Below are 15191 nucleotides of genomic sequence, written 5' to 3'. Positions count from 1 at the left end.
AAAAAACACAGAAAAATATAATGTTACTTTCATTTCCAGTGTTAACTACAGAGATCCAGTGTGATCCTTCCCATTTTAAGGTTCCATAATGTATGAATGGATGTAATGAATCCAGTCTTCAACTTTCCTAAAATATAATGAGCCGGCTGAGTAAGCGTATTGATTGGATAAAAATTTCACAAACTTGTTTGCATGCTAATGAATACCATCATAGTGAAATTCAATTTAAATAAATCAACATTCTTGATGAAGAATTATATGATAACAAAGGTTAGTTTGATGGACACAGCATTTTAAATTAATTGTTTACTATCTGTTATGGTCTCTAATCACCATTACAGCCATCCATAAATCACATGTGCCTCGTAAAAAAAGATGGCAATAATTTACATGTATGTATTTTATTGAAATCAACATCTGGAGTGTCACTCTGATTTAAACATAAAGCATAGGAGGAGACTAAACGCTTTCAGTGTGGTGTGTTCCTCTTTTCCTGTTGTTGCTGTTCCTCTTGAGAGCTGGAGTCTTCACGAGTGAATTGGAGGGTTTGCTATCTTTGAAAAGTATAATCCTAGCCAAGGCATAAATTCTCCACTTTAAACTTCTCACTTATTTTGGCAGTACATAAACCTAAGACATGCCTAACTTCTTTCGTAAGAATGGCTAATCTTGAATAGAAAGCCCAGGACTTCTTTTGTACGTTGATGGATCATTAGCGGCTATGTTCCTCAGGGAAGCAGCCTGGGGAGAGATGGGCAGTGGTGTGGCCAGAAATGCGAGACTTTTAATTGAAGAGCACTGTCCTTTGATCTTAAAGGTAAATTTTTTTTTTATCAAAACAAAGATATTGAACATAGATCTATTTATTCATTTGATCAGTACTTATTGAATGCCTACCATGTGCCAGGTAGTATTCTAGATATGGGGAGACAGCAGTGAACAAAACATACACTTGCCTACCTGGCACTTACATTCCCAATTTCTATTCTCCCTTCTCAGGACCATCAGTGACCTGTCTGCTGCTGTCCAGCACTCAAAACTGACTTGAATAAATTATAAAACTGCCATTAGTGTGAGGAAATTCAGGGAATGTTCCATTACAGAAAATGGATCTCATGTGGCTTAGCTAGTTCTGTTCCATGGCCTTTCTGCTGTTCCTACCTTTTTCCTTGGAGGTTAACCTTCTTAATGGTCTCTTCATGCTTCATCCTTAGCTCAGTGCTGGGTTTACTTACTTTGGCCCACTTTATAGGAAGAGTGAAACATTAAAATATTCAAACTCTAGCTCAACCTTGATTGACTTCTGGTCAGAAGTGCTGGTTATCTCTCTCCATGATGTGGTCTATATTCCTATTATCTCCATCCATCCCACCTCCACCCATAACCCCCATTAATACCTTATATTTTGGTATCTGTGGAAGATGTTCCCTAAATCTCTTTACTTTGGAGTTCTTGCTTTTCCCTAAATATATCTGTCCACGATCTTTTTTTTCCCCTTAAGTGTTTGACAAGTTCGTTGGCAGCATGGATGGATCCTTATCATCTTTATCATATTCCTACTGAAAGATTTAGGCTACACATTATCAGGTTAATCTACTTTGGGTAGCCTCTTACTATTGTCATCTTTATAATTTATTAGATGAAAATAATTAGAAATATTGTAGTAATCAGCTGATGGCACTTGATGGTGTACTTTTAATCTGGTTCCTAATGAATTGTCACCAGTTATCATACAGTATAGGAAGTGGGCAGGGTCCTCTTCAACACTGATCATTTCAGACAGATTAAGTTGATCTTAATCATGTAATCAGAAAATTTGAGGAGAATATGTTTTGCATTATCTGAATCAGGAGCATCTTTTGGTCACGAAGAAGAGAGAGAAAAATGGAGTGGGGATGAAGACGGAGAGTGAGAGTAAGTCAGGTCTAGTCTCTAGATGTACAGGAATGCTTTGTTTTTTCCTGTGAATTCTTGTTGGCTAATCAACTTGGTTTGCTTATGTGAAAATCTCTAGAGATATCTAAACCTCCCAGACTTAGTAACAAAATCATTTTAAAAATGAAAGAAATTAACCTCTGTTGAAGCTTTTCTGTGTGCCAGGCATGTATCGGTAGCTTTATAGATATTAACTGAAGTTCAAGGAGATAAGGAATATATCTATGATTATATAACTAATTAGTATTGGAATTGGCCTATGAACAAATCTTTCCTTGCACCATATTGTCCATGGGGTGAAAATGCTACTCTGGAGAATTTTTTCCTATACTTGTTTGTCTTAATATCTCCTCTTCCTCTCTTGATGAAATACAATAAGATTATAGATACATGTAAAAAATAAGCAAACAGTACAAATAAGATGGAATTACCATACTTGAAATGACTTTGTAAGGTTTATCCTTTTCTTTCACAGTAAAAAAAAAAAAGTGTTTTTTTTTGTTGTTGTTGTTTTTAATATAAATGCTGTCATGGGTTTGGAAAGGAGGAAGAAAAAACAAGTGGGAAGATTTCCACTTAAAATTATGAAGTTGAATATTCTCAATAAAGAGTAAAGCTGGAAATTCCATTCAGAAAATGGAAAATTTCAATTCAGTAATTATATATATTGAGGACATACTAGTCTCTAGACTGAGTACTGCAAAACCAAGATGAAAAGAACAAACATGCATGACATAAGGCTTTAGACTCTAAAAAGTCACTATGGAGATTATGTGTCTATTCTGTAATAGAGAAAGGAAATACGATAAATATGGAAAATCTTTATTTAAAATAACTGGGCTGATTCTAATCGATTTGTACATTATTTCATAGGAGGAACATATACTTTAATGTTTTTAAATGTAAAAAAAAATTATAGGCACACAAAAGGAGGGTTTTTTTTCTCCTCTATTATAAGATTTCTTGGAGACATACAGCGGCTTTGCCTTTCTTATATAATTGAATTTCAGAGGTAAAAGAGGCCCTTAGTGTAAAATGTTTCCCCAGATGAGAAAATAGGGTTCCCACTTGATAAAGCTGGGATGAGCAGGTCATCTAGGAGCCAAGGGCAGGATGGGAGCAGTGCTGATTGCAAGTCTTAGTCTCTGCTTCTGGTCCAGGTTCGTGTTCCACCTGTATTCCACTGAAGCATGTGAGTCTTTCTCCCCAGGGTAGAAAGGAGAGAGTGGTGTAAATGCCATGCAATTAATTTGCATATTTGAAGACTAAAAACCGCCGGACGAGAAAGAAAACTTCAGGATTGGTCATTCCTTGTTCCTCTCTCTTCTTCCTTCTTCCTAAAGATAATTATCTACTCTTCCTTAAATGTTTTGTAACACAATAAAAAAATTGCTATTTTAATTATATAAATATAAAGTAAATATGTTAATATTTATAATACATCATATCACATTATACTATATATACTATGTAATATAAATATAAATATAAAAATTAAATACAATTCCATCCTCAGAGTTTGGCCAGATAAGTGAGAAGGTGTGATGGGAGAAGAATGGGAGAATGAAGAGTGAAACAAAGTACTCTCTCTCAGAAACATCCACACACACACACACACACACACACCCAGGGAGTAGGAAAGTGACCTAGGAAAAGTGCTTCTGGTCTGTGAACTGTCACTGAATTTACTTGGTTTTATCCTGCTGTTTCCTCTGTCTCTTGATTAGCCTCTATTACTGCCTTTTCAAATGCAAATTAGATTACCCTCTTATCACTGATCTTCATTCGCTCTCCCACCTTCAGTAGTTAGTGCCCTGCTCTACGTGGGAATGACAGAGCAGCTCACTGGATTGGAAACACTCTGTCCAGCTTCAACAGCAGTGACCAGAGAAATCAATTTATAAGCCAGTAGGCTGGTGGTGTTCCGTTCTGGCAACACGTTACAGTCACCTGGGGAGCTTTTTAAAATTTATCCATGCCGCCCTTCACCTTTGACCAACTAAACCAGGATCTTTTAATACTTCGTCCTTGGGGATCAGCATTTAAAAACAAACAAGCAAGCAAACAGTCAAACTGTCAGGGTGGTTTCTAATATGTCACCAGAATTCAGAACCACTGGTCCAGAAGATTCTCCACTCTTGCATGAGGGTCTTAAAATTTATTGCAAAGTATCCATTCAGAAAATTTGAAGCAAACTTTGTCCTTGATTTTCAAGTAACAGGAGGATTTTTTTTTTTTAATGTTGGGATATCCCTTTATTATTTTCATCTTTTATGCTCTCTTGCTGTTTTAATTCCTTTTTTTTATTTTCTTACCCCAAACTCATAACTTCGGATTTCACATGTTGCTTCTTATTACCTGTTTCACAAACATCCTGGAAAGTTTGTGTTTGGCTTTTTACTTCGCTCTGTTCTTGGTTTAAAGTATGCATTAAACTGAGATTGCTGCTGCAACAGGAAGCACTTTTATTCTGACTCTGTGATTAGTTAATATGCTTCCTTTCTGGCAAACAGATGGTGAATTGAACGTAGAACTTTTCTTCTGAGTAGCTGCTTGAGTGGGGATTATATTATAAATAGTACAAAAGGACTGCGCTCAATCAAAAGATTTTACATTAAGTGAAGACAAAAAGTCACAGCCAGTGTTGGGTATTTTGTCACAGGACAAAGAAGCCGTATGTCTCCCTGCCAGGTTATTCAGTGACTGACTTAGAAACAGTTTTTACTTTATCCAGAGGAAAATCATCATAATTAAGTTGTCTCTTCTGAAATTGGCACTGTATTTCTTTTTTACAAAAGTCAGTAAAACATGAGTGCTTAAAATATATCTTTGAAAAAGCTGAAGTGACTAATTAACAAACTCAGGTGTTACCATCATAAAAATTATCAACTCCCTTTCTTATCAGGCTAAGGATGATTTTTTTCACCTTACACAGAGCATGGTATATGTATATAAAATATGGATCGTATTAATATTACATATTTTTCATTTTATAAAAAAATCTTGAAGGCTTAAGGATTTAAATAAAGTTGCCCTTTTAATGATGTACCTTTCCTTACAAAGTTTTTTCTAAGTTTCCTAAACTTGAAATCCTGACATATTATAAGTTTTAGGGCTTTTTTCCAGGATTCTCGACTCCCTCCCATCACTGTTGTACTGGACTGTATCTGAGCCTAAACATTCCTTGAAGCTGGGTCTCTAACTCACTTCTTTTCCTTATTTATCTTTTACTGGTATGCTCCGCCTGTCTACTTATCATAACATTGTCTCTTCTTGTAATCAATTCAGCTGACGGGATTGGTCATGTTTCTGTGTAGCCTCACAGCCTTTCAGCAGCACACTCGGAGTTCTGTGGTTGCTAAACTCTTCATCATGCATGTAGTTCCCAGAGATTTATTATAGCTGCTTTCATCTAAATATTGAGGTCTCGAAATTTCTGGAAACTTAGATAAAAATAAATGTTCTGTCCCTTTGACTTTTAAATAATATTTAAATAAAGACAGGCAGACAAATTTATGTTGCGTAGGAAAGTTACAGTTTAGGAGAGCTTGCTTCAGTTCATCTTACCATGAATTTCATCTTACCAGAAGTTTGATGAACTTCAGTGCATTTTATGAATGGTTTGGAATGTTTTGAGGGGAAGTGGATGTTGCTAATGTGATTGATACTAAAAGATGGGATGTTATCACAAAGAAGAATATGCACTTCTATCTTAAATTAATGTACAGTTTACCTTGACTGTATGTTTCTGACTTGCCTCTCTATTGTCCAGGGGACACTTAGGACAACCATCAAACCAGCTAGAGAGGAAAGGAGGCATCCTGCGGTGTTGAGGGTAGTGAGGCCCAGGAGTGTTTAGCTGGGGATCTATTTAACCTGTTTTGAGAGTGTCTGCTCTATGACCATCAAGTTCCCCTGCCCTTGTCTTGCCAGCTTCTCATCACTATATTTCTGACCCTTGGCTTTCAACTTGACTTTGACTTCTGTCCGTTCCCTTTGCTTGTCTTCTAGACTCTTACTCTTTCTTCCTGCCCCTGTCCTGTGGCAGCATCTTGCATTATGCCTGCCCTTTCCTGTCTGAAAAGTCTACCTTATTTCAGACATTCTGGAAGCCCTCTTGCTCTATTAAATATTTAGGGTGGTCCTTGAAGCCTTGCTGTCTTCTTGTTGAAATATTTGTGGACGTGCTACACTTCTGGGCTACAAAGAATGCCTTGTATTAAAGATTCAGCGATGATGAAGTACCTAAGATATGTTATTTGTCTTCAGTTGTATTTTTTTGTAACACGATAAATTAATCTTATTTTTTCAGAGTTTTTCCTCATGTCTTAAAGCTATTTCTCTCCCAGTTATCATTCCCATTTCTCTGAGGACAAAGAAAAACTAATGAAAAGCTGTCTCTGGATTTTATGTAATTAATTTATGTTAAAGAAAAACTGTTTTATTTCTTGAGTTATCTTGTTACATTTCAAGGTTTGCAAATACATTAAAATTCAGAAGTCACCAAAACCACTGGGCCACTTTTACTCTGAGTAGCTCTTTTCTTCTTTGGAGAAGTAGCAGGGATCAGTGGAGGAAGTATGGAAACAGTTTTTCTTACCGTGGCTAGCGTACGCTGGTAGCAACCCTTCAAAAGGTGATTCACACTTGGCTCTAAGAATGTAGAGTTGAGCAAGCATCCAAATATTCTTTCTTTTTTTTTTAACCACAGAATTGACTCCTGAGGAGAGAGCCCAAAAGATTGCCAAAGCCATGCGTAAGCAGTCTTCTGAAGTCAAAGAGAAGTGGGAAAGTCTAAATGCTGTTACTAGCAATTGGCAAAAGCAAGTGGACAAGGCGTTGGAGAAGCTCAGAGACCTGCAGGGAGCGATGGATGAGCTCGATGCTGACCTGAAGGAGGCGGAGGCCGTGCGGAATGGCTGGAAGCCTGTGGGAGACTTGCTTATCGACTCGCTGCAGGACCACATTGAGAAAACCATGGTCAGCATCCCTGCCTCAGATAAAGGATTTAAGAAATCCTTTATTGTTAAATATAACACAAATAAGGAGAGCCACATATATAAACTGTTATGAGGGATTGTTATAATGCCAACACTGTTACGACCTCCACCAAAATCAGAATATAGAGCTTTTCCAGACGTAATAGATGTTTTCCATATGCCCCTCACCATCAGAACCCCCATCCCCGCCAAAATAACGACTAAGGTGACTTCTACAATAATTTACTTTTACTTTTCTTTATACGTTTTCACCCAGCTGTGCATCCCTAAACAATATAAGTTAGTTTTGCCTGTTTTTGTTGAGTTTTTTTTTTTATTTTTTAATAATACAGCAGAGGACTTTTAATTATATTACTGAGGTTGGGTCTTTTTTTTTTTTTTTTTTTTTGGCTGCGTTGGGTCTTTGTTGCTGCGCGCGGGCTTCCTCTAGTTGTGGCGAGGGGGGGGCTGCTCTTCCTTGCGGTGCGCGTGCTTCTCGTTGCAATGGCTTCTCTTGTTGCGGAGCACGGGCGCTGGGCGCGTGGGCTTCAGTAGTTGTGGCGCATGGGCTCAGTAGTTGTGGCTCGTGGGCTCTAGAATGCAGGCCCAGTAGTTGTTGCACAGGGGCTTAGTTGCTCCACGGCATGTGGGATCTTCTGGACCAGGGCTCGAACCCGTGTCCCCTGCATTAGCAGGCAGATTCTTAACCACTGCGCCACCAGGGAAGTCTCTGTAAGAATATTTTAAAGTCCCTTTTAATCTCCAGATTTCCCATTTATCTTTTGTTTGTTTTCTTTGCAATGTATTTGTTGAAGAAACTGAATTGTTTCTTTGATGGTGTTGCTCACAGCCTGGATCTTACAGAATGGCATCCACGTGGTGTAGTCTGGCAGGTTCCTTTTTAAATCGCCAGTTGGATTTAGAAGTTTAATCAAAAGTATACTGTTTTCCTGGGAGTTCTTATCTGCTAATTATATCTTATTGTCTGGATATGTAATGAAGAATTAGTTTAGCTATAAATTCTGTTTGTAATCAGGTATTGCCCAAAGTTAAGGATGTTAGACCTCTGGTCTAGATTCCCTTTGGCTCCCGTATTGTAGAACATATCCAGAAAAGCAGTTAATGGAATTTAGGCAATAAAAGACACAAATAACAGATTTAGAGTGTATTAGGTTTTTAGTAGCATAGTAAACTATATACTAGGTAGTCATGAATCAAATCAAAGGATAAACGGATGAAAAATCAGGCTGACAATATCAATATCATGAATGAAATTTTTATTGCAAAAGATATACATCTTTTGTGCACAGATATTGGATAATACTATCCCTTTGTTTCGCCTGTGGCTGAATAGGAAAAGAGAAGAAAGGTCTAGGAAATTAACTGAATTCTACTCAGGCAAATTACATCAGTAAATAAATATATGTGTAGACATAAGAATAATAATAATAGATAGCATTTACTGATGCTTACTGGTGCCAAGAACTGTTCTTAGCCAGTTTACATTGGTATCTCTTTTAATCCTCCCAGCAACCCATCAAGATAAGTATTATTATTATGTCCATTTTACAAATGATGACATTGCAGATACTGCTCAAGCCCACACAGCTAGGAAGTGGTGGAGTTTTCATGATTTCTTTCTTGCTCTTCTCTTTCATTGTAGAGACCTCATTCATAATAATATAATTAAGCTTAACTTTGATCAGCTACTTGAATTTGAATCTTTAAAAGCTACGTATTAAATTTTCAACCAAAAATTTTAATTACTGAAAGAGTATTGGGGTGCCATCTTTCATTGTAAATATACATGTTTCCAGTGGCCCTGTGAATTAAGTAGGCTTCTTCCTGTGACTGTAGTATCCAAAAAACTTTTCCATAATTGAATCTGAGTTAAAATAACAAACTGAAAATAAAACCTTTTAGGATAGGTTCTTTGGAAGTTGCACACTTCTTGTATTTTAAAAGATGATTTTTAAACACTGAAAATCTTTAAGCCAATGGTTTACGAAAAGTATGTTCTATTGGTTTGCAAAAATGCCTCTTGGTTGGAGCAAGAATTTACCCATTTGAATTTGAAAGCATCAGTTTTTAATACAGGATGACTAGTGTTGAGGGAAAAATGAAATTATATCTGGACTAAAAATTTGGGAGTTGTTAATCCCATTTGATTGAAGAAATTACACATCTCTGCATCCAAATCCTTCTGTTTAAATTTTTGCTTATGTGGGAAAGCTAGGAAAAATACAGCTAATATTTAAGACAAAGTAATAAACTGTGGATTAAGATATTTTAACATCTTATTAGGAAAAAAGAAAATAAAACCCAAGTCTCTTTAAACCAAGTAAAATTGACGCAAAGTCCGGGGTGTTTTACATGTGCTCTAAAGTATACCCCAATCCCAGTGAAGCTATAGGCAGGTGAAAATAAGTTCTGATTATTGCCAAATATTATTAAATATGCCAAAGCAACTGGAAAAGAAAATCTTTTAGGGTAATCAAATAATTTTAACTTCCTAAAATTATCCTTAATCATTCTTATTTGCAGAATACACACCTCTGACAGGAGAAGGGCTGGGATTCACATCTGCCAACGGGCTGCCGGTCAGCGCCTTTAACACTAACAGATGTTTCTGCTTTCATAGCAAAGAAAACCACATAGATTTTTATTCTCCTATAGGAAAGTGCAGCCAAAACATGATAAATTGGTTCTTTATACCAGAACATACAACAGATCTGAAACCATTTTAAAATTTGCTTTATTTTAGAAAGCCCCTTAATTTGGAGCTCTTAAAAACCAAAAGATAAACTTTCTTAATAGAAAGATTCCTCATTACCATAAAACACTGGACCACAAAAACAAAATTAAACCTAAAATGCATTGTTTGTCTAAGGACTTTTATTTTATTATTTATTTATTTAATTAATTAATTTTATTTTTGCCTGCGCTGGGTCTTTGTTGCTGCGCACAGGCTTTTCTCTGGTTGCAATGAGCGAGGGCTACTCTTCATTGCTGTGCGCGGGCTTCTCATTGCGGTGGCTTCTCTTATTGCGGAGCACGGGCTCTGGGCGTGCGGGCTTCAGTAGTTGTGGCGCACGGGCTATAGAGCGCAGGCTCAGTAGTTGTGGCGCACGGGTTTAGTTGCTCCGTGGCATGTGGGATCTTCCCGGACCAGGGCTCTATCCCGTGTCCCCTGCATTGGCAGGCAGATTCTTAACCACCGAACCACCAGGGAAGCCCTGTGTAAGGACTTTTAATGGTTTTACCTGTGGCTTGTAAGAGAAAAAGCATTTTTATAGAGGGGAAAAAAAATTTCTTCTATAAGATTAAAAAAAATCTGTCTTGAAGTTATAATTTTTAAAAAACTGTCCCCATCTTTTGAAATAAAACTGGTTATTATTTAAAATTATATAAATCTGAGAATATTTTCTAGCATTTCATTTTTAATCGTTAATACCTTCAAAATACAAAGATATTGATTTTAAAAGCTGATTATTAGTGTATGATGTAAAGTCATAACTGAAGAAACCGTGAAAGATTTGAGTTCTGTAATTGGTCTCAAACTGAATCTGAGGGCACTCAGGTCTTTTCAAAGTCCAGACTGAAAAATTCTCTTTTCCCACCCCTCTCTCTGTCCCATGCTTCTATATTAATTATGAATTCTTTAGACCTATAATGTCTCTGTTATCATATATCTGCTTTTCTCGTTGAACTGTATTTGTGAATCCGTTTATTTGTACACATTCTGTCATCCATGAAAGGCCAGCATCTGCAGTCATGGAGAAAAACTATCACAACTCTGAATCCCTTCCATGCTGCAGCAATTTTCACATCTTCATGGGCTTCCCTTCTTCTACCTGATTCTTAATTTTTTTTTTTTTTTTTGCTTTATGCTATATTACAGAGTAATTTACCTAACCCCACAACCTCAGGCATCATTTATTTACAGCTGAATCCCAAATGTCCATCTCCAGGCCTGACTTTGAAATGCTGGTGTCTTCAGGGTTCTAGTGATATTTCTTTCTGTACATTGACTTCCATGCTCACTGTTTCGGGTGTCATTTACACAGTTACCCCCAAAGTCCATATCTTTCACTCTGTCTCTGGGCTCCAGATCTGTTCTTCTGACTCTCCAGCTTGACCTTCCTCATGGTTTTTGGACATATTCAAGAATTTTGAAATGCTGAAACATATTCTCAGATTTACCTAAAATTAATCTTCTTTTTAAAAATAAGGTCATATTCTTAATATTATTTTGATGTTTACCAACCATAATGATTATTTCTAGCCTTTACATGTTATAAAAGGGGGAACTGGGACGTGGTTAGAGAGGTTTTCTTTTTATAAGCATAAGGAGGAAGTCAAATTAATATTGTAGTGTTTTAATAAAACTTTATAGCCTTCAAAGCACTTTGATACCTATTATTCATTAGCTAAACTTGGAGTGATGAAAGAGAAGAAAGGGAGCTCATAGACATAGGCCTAGTCTCAAGGGGTGGAGATTATAGAAATGCTGAAACTTGAGAGCTGATGCTAACAGTATGTTGATAACACCTAATACCTGTAAGTTTGGTACATGATTAATTTTTGACACACCAAAGAGTTAAAACTATGCTGTTCTCTTTTAATATCCCAGTTCTGCTCCCAATTCCATATTGGCTTAATCTTGCCTCAAGTACCATTTTTTGAGCCTTCATCATTAGAAATGGACTCTGCCCTTCTTGTATTGCAAACTTTGTGCTGAGTACTGGAGATTGTCCATTCTCAAGAAGCTTCCATTCTATGGGGGGTGGGGGGGCATTAAAATATGAATGCTTACAATACCAAAAACTGAGAGCTCTGATAAGAAATGATGTTTAAAATCTATAACAAGTGGTTCATATGGCACCAAACAATCAAGAATGTCTCCCACCGTAAAACCTGATTTGTGTGTCCAGAGATGTGCAGCCTGGAAATCCTGGCTAGGTTGGAGGTGGCAGGTAGAATGCTGAGGAGCACATGGGCGGGGCCTGCAGCTAGGGCTGGGGAGGGCAAGACCTCTGGGAAATCTTCCCAATGGGTCAGGCACTCCAGTGAGTTTTTTAAGGGATGGGTTGGATCTAAGCAAAGACTTTGTGGGGAAAAGGATACATGAAAATAGAGGGGGTTGGAATTATGTGGAGAAAGGAGAAAACTTAGTGTTTTCATTATTTTGTTATTCATTCTCACAGGACATATCACTGTCATTGACCTGAAATATTTTTTGTTTTTTTTCCCCCTCTTCACGTACACCCCTTCAATCCCCACTTATAACAGCTCTCTTACTGTGCTCGGAACTGTAATTTGTCAGTTCTAAGCTTCATCTACCTCTTTTCTGATAGACCCTGCTCTTCCTGGCCTACCTTTAACTGCAAAGAGAGGTCATAAATGACTTTGAAAGAGATATATAAATATATAAATCTATGAGTATATAATATGCATAGATTTTGTGGTTTGGAAAGCTTTTTTTTTACCGGCCACTGTCTAACGTAATTTTAAATGGAAAGAGTTCAAATCAAGTTGTTGCATCAGGTGAAAAAATATTAAGGTATCCATATTAAAAAAGGAAAATATGAAAGAAAATTAAAGATAAAATCAAGACTAGAAATTAGTAAAATGGATAAAAGTGGGAAACATTTTCCAGATTAAATTGCATATCATGAAAAATTTGAAAGAAATACATAATCATTTAAATGAGTTTGCATTATAATTTTTCTCTTCGTGCATCTATTTAGATTCTCTGGCTTATAAAGGGTGATTCTTTGGCTGGTGGTCCTGGTTGCTCAAGACCTGAATTGAGTCAGCTATTATTGAGTGGGCAGCTATAGTTATGGCCTCTTAGCTGGTCTTGGTGTTTTGGGTTTTTTTTTAAGGAAATATGGAATACTAGCTTTTGTTATATTCTTTTCTGATGACATTATTCTTGTCCTTTTCTTCCAGGCATTTAGAGAAGAAATTGCACCAATCAACTTAAAAGTTAAAACAGTGAATGATTTATCCAGTCAGTTGTCTCCACTTGACCTGCACCCATCTCTAAAGATGTCTCGCCAGTTGGATGACCTTAATATGCGATGGAAACTTTTGCAGGTGTCAGCTGATTCCTCTTCATAATGCAGGCTTACACTTTGGTCTTTAAGCCCTCCCTCTCTGTTCTACCACCTGTGATCCTTTTCTCTTTCTTTATGGGTTGTATTCGATAATGGATTTCTAGCCTGTGATGACATCAGTTGTCTTTCAGTATCTTGAACCCAAAGGCCTCATTTATTTATGAATATAGATTTTAATGTAATTTTATGATGTTCTCTTCATATGATAGAAAATTGCAAAAGGTCAAATAAATCACAGTAATTGAAACCTATTGTAGGTCACAGAAACATTTTTTCCATAATGGCTCATAAAGGAGTCATTTTTCTTACTTTAATCCTGTATTTTTTTTTTTTTTCTTTTGAAAAGTTAAGAAAGTCCGCATCCTTCTTCTTCCTCTGCCTGCTATTTAGGTATCTTGCTCATTTTTTCCAGCTAGCATACTTTACTGCAGTGGTGTTTACCTTTAGCCCTTAGATCTTAGTTGCTCTAATGCAGTTGTTCTAATGACTAGGCCTAACTTGTGCATCTCAGATTTAAAAGAGCCAAACCAAGAAGAGTCCTCCTGAGTGTTACTAAGTATCAGCATTTGCAAGTCACCACATGTGCCAGTCAGTAGTTTTTGTCTCAGTCTTTGTGGAGCTGTATCACATTTAGTGGCCAGTTTCTAGGAGTCATAATAATCATTTTTTCCCCCTGAAAAGTAGTGGGATAGTTTAAGTGGAAGATTGAAAAAATAATTCTTACTAATCTTTCTCTATATTTTGTACCTAAAATGATGTGATATATAACAAGATAAATATGTAATTTTGAGGTAGCACATAAAATCATTTTAGTTTAAAGGTATAATATTTTATAGCATGATAGGTGCTGAATTAATTCAAATGTTGAACCACCCAATGGTTTATATATTTTCTTCATGAAATTGAAGAGGTAATAAATGAGTGTATAGTATTAGACAGTCTTTTCTGTCTTTGAAAAGAATATTAATAATCTAGGATTAGTAAAGCAGGATCTGTTAAACTCATACATGCTTTTCTAGTGAGTAGAACACAAAAGCATTTGATTTGTACTCCTTATTTCTTCTGCTTCCTTTCTCTAATTCATTATCTTCACGTAGGTATTCCTGTGGTCCATCTTGATTCCCTTCCCACTCTGCTTCTGTTATTACTATCTGCAAAGATTGGAAGTCAGGGAATACGTTATGCATGAAAAAGGATGTGTATTCTTTCATCCTGATCTCTGAGCCTGGTAACCACTCGAGCTCAGATGTTAGCTGCTGATTGAACAAGAGGAGCACAATTTATGCCGGAAGACAACAGTGTTAAATTTCAAGAGCAGCATCTTGTGTTCTCCTCTGGAATGTAAAAGTGTGGGGTTTGAATGCTTTTTGGCCATAACAAACAAAGTACCTGCTAATGTAATTTAAATAGCTAACCAGGAGAAACTAGAGGTGCCCAGTGAGCCAGAGACACACGTTCCATTTAAAGGCAGCTGAAAATAAGATTGGCAATCTAAGCGAAACACCTGACTAGCATTACTAGACAAAGACCAGGAAAAGGAAACGGAAATGTCAGTAAGGCTGTGTGCAATTGTTATTGATTTGCAATTAGTTTCTCAGGGTACCAACTCTGCATTTTCAAAATATAGAGAGCTAAGAATGTGGTTAAAAAATATATAGAGTATATCATTCAGCTGGTATCTACTTGAATACTTCCAAATCAAGATGATGGACATGAATTTGGAGGAATTCATATGTCCTTTCACTCTCCATCTCTATCTATCTATCTGTCTATCTATCAATCTTCATCATCATCATTATCATCTATCTATTCATCTGTCTGTTTTTTCCCTTGGAATATTTTAGACTTCTTTTTCATTTGCTCCCCATAACCCTTTTTACCACCTTCCTTACAAAAGAGAGATGAGTAGCCACTGACCCCCATGACCACATCCTGACTTTAGATACTTTAGAATGTTACGCTTTTGAGTTAAATGTAGAATAACTTAACTTGCCTTGACTAATAACAATCTATGCCTTGACTAAGGCATAGATTCTGGCATCAGATGGGCTGGGTATGAATACTAGCATTGCCACATACTAACTTTATGTCCTTGGACACCTCTTTCTATCTCAATATCTTCATGTATAAAACAATGATAATAATGAGTAATACC

The 15191-nt window shown here is 36.6% G+C and overlaps 1 protein-coding gene across 11 annotated transcripts in view; it reads left to right on the top strand.

Moving 5' to 3' along the window:
- The window catches only part of UTRN (utrophin), a 504261-nt gene that overhangs the window by 390803 nt on the left and 98267 nt on the right, over positions 1-15191 (top strand). For all 11 annotated transcript variants that reach the window (XM_036870974.1, XM_036870970.1, XM_036870976.1 and 8 more), the window contains 2 exons: positions 6647-6915; positions 12870-13016. In XM_036870974.1, the coding sequence (XP_036726869.1) occupies positions 6647-6915; positions 12870-13016 (416 nt within the window). The remainder of the gene's footprint in view (positions 1-6646; positions 6916-12869; positions 13017-15191) is intronic.

Source organism: Balaenoptera musculus, chromosome 12, assembly GCF_009873245.2.
Source record: "Balaenoptera musculus isolate JJ_BM4_2016_0621 chromosome 12, mBalMus1.pri.v3, whole genome shotgun sequence".
In the NCBI taxonomy this organism is placed as follows: Eukaryota; Metazoa; Chordata; class Mammalia; order Artiodactyla; family Balaenopteridae; genus Balaenoptera; species Balaenoptera musculus.
The sequence above is the reverse complement of the archived record's forward strand: the minus strand, read 5'-3'. Positions and strand labels throughout refer to the sequence as shown.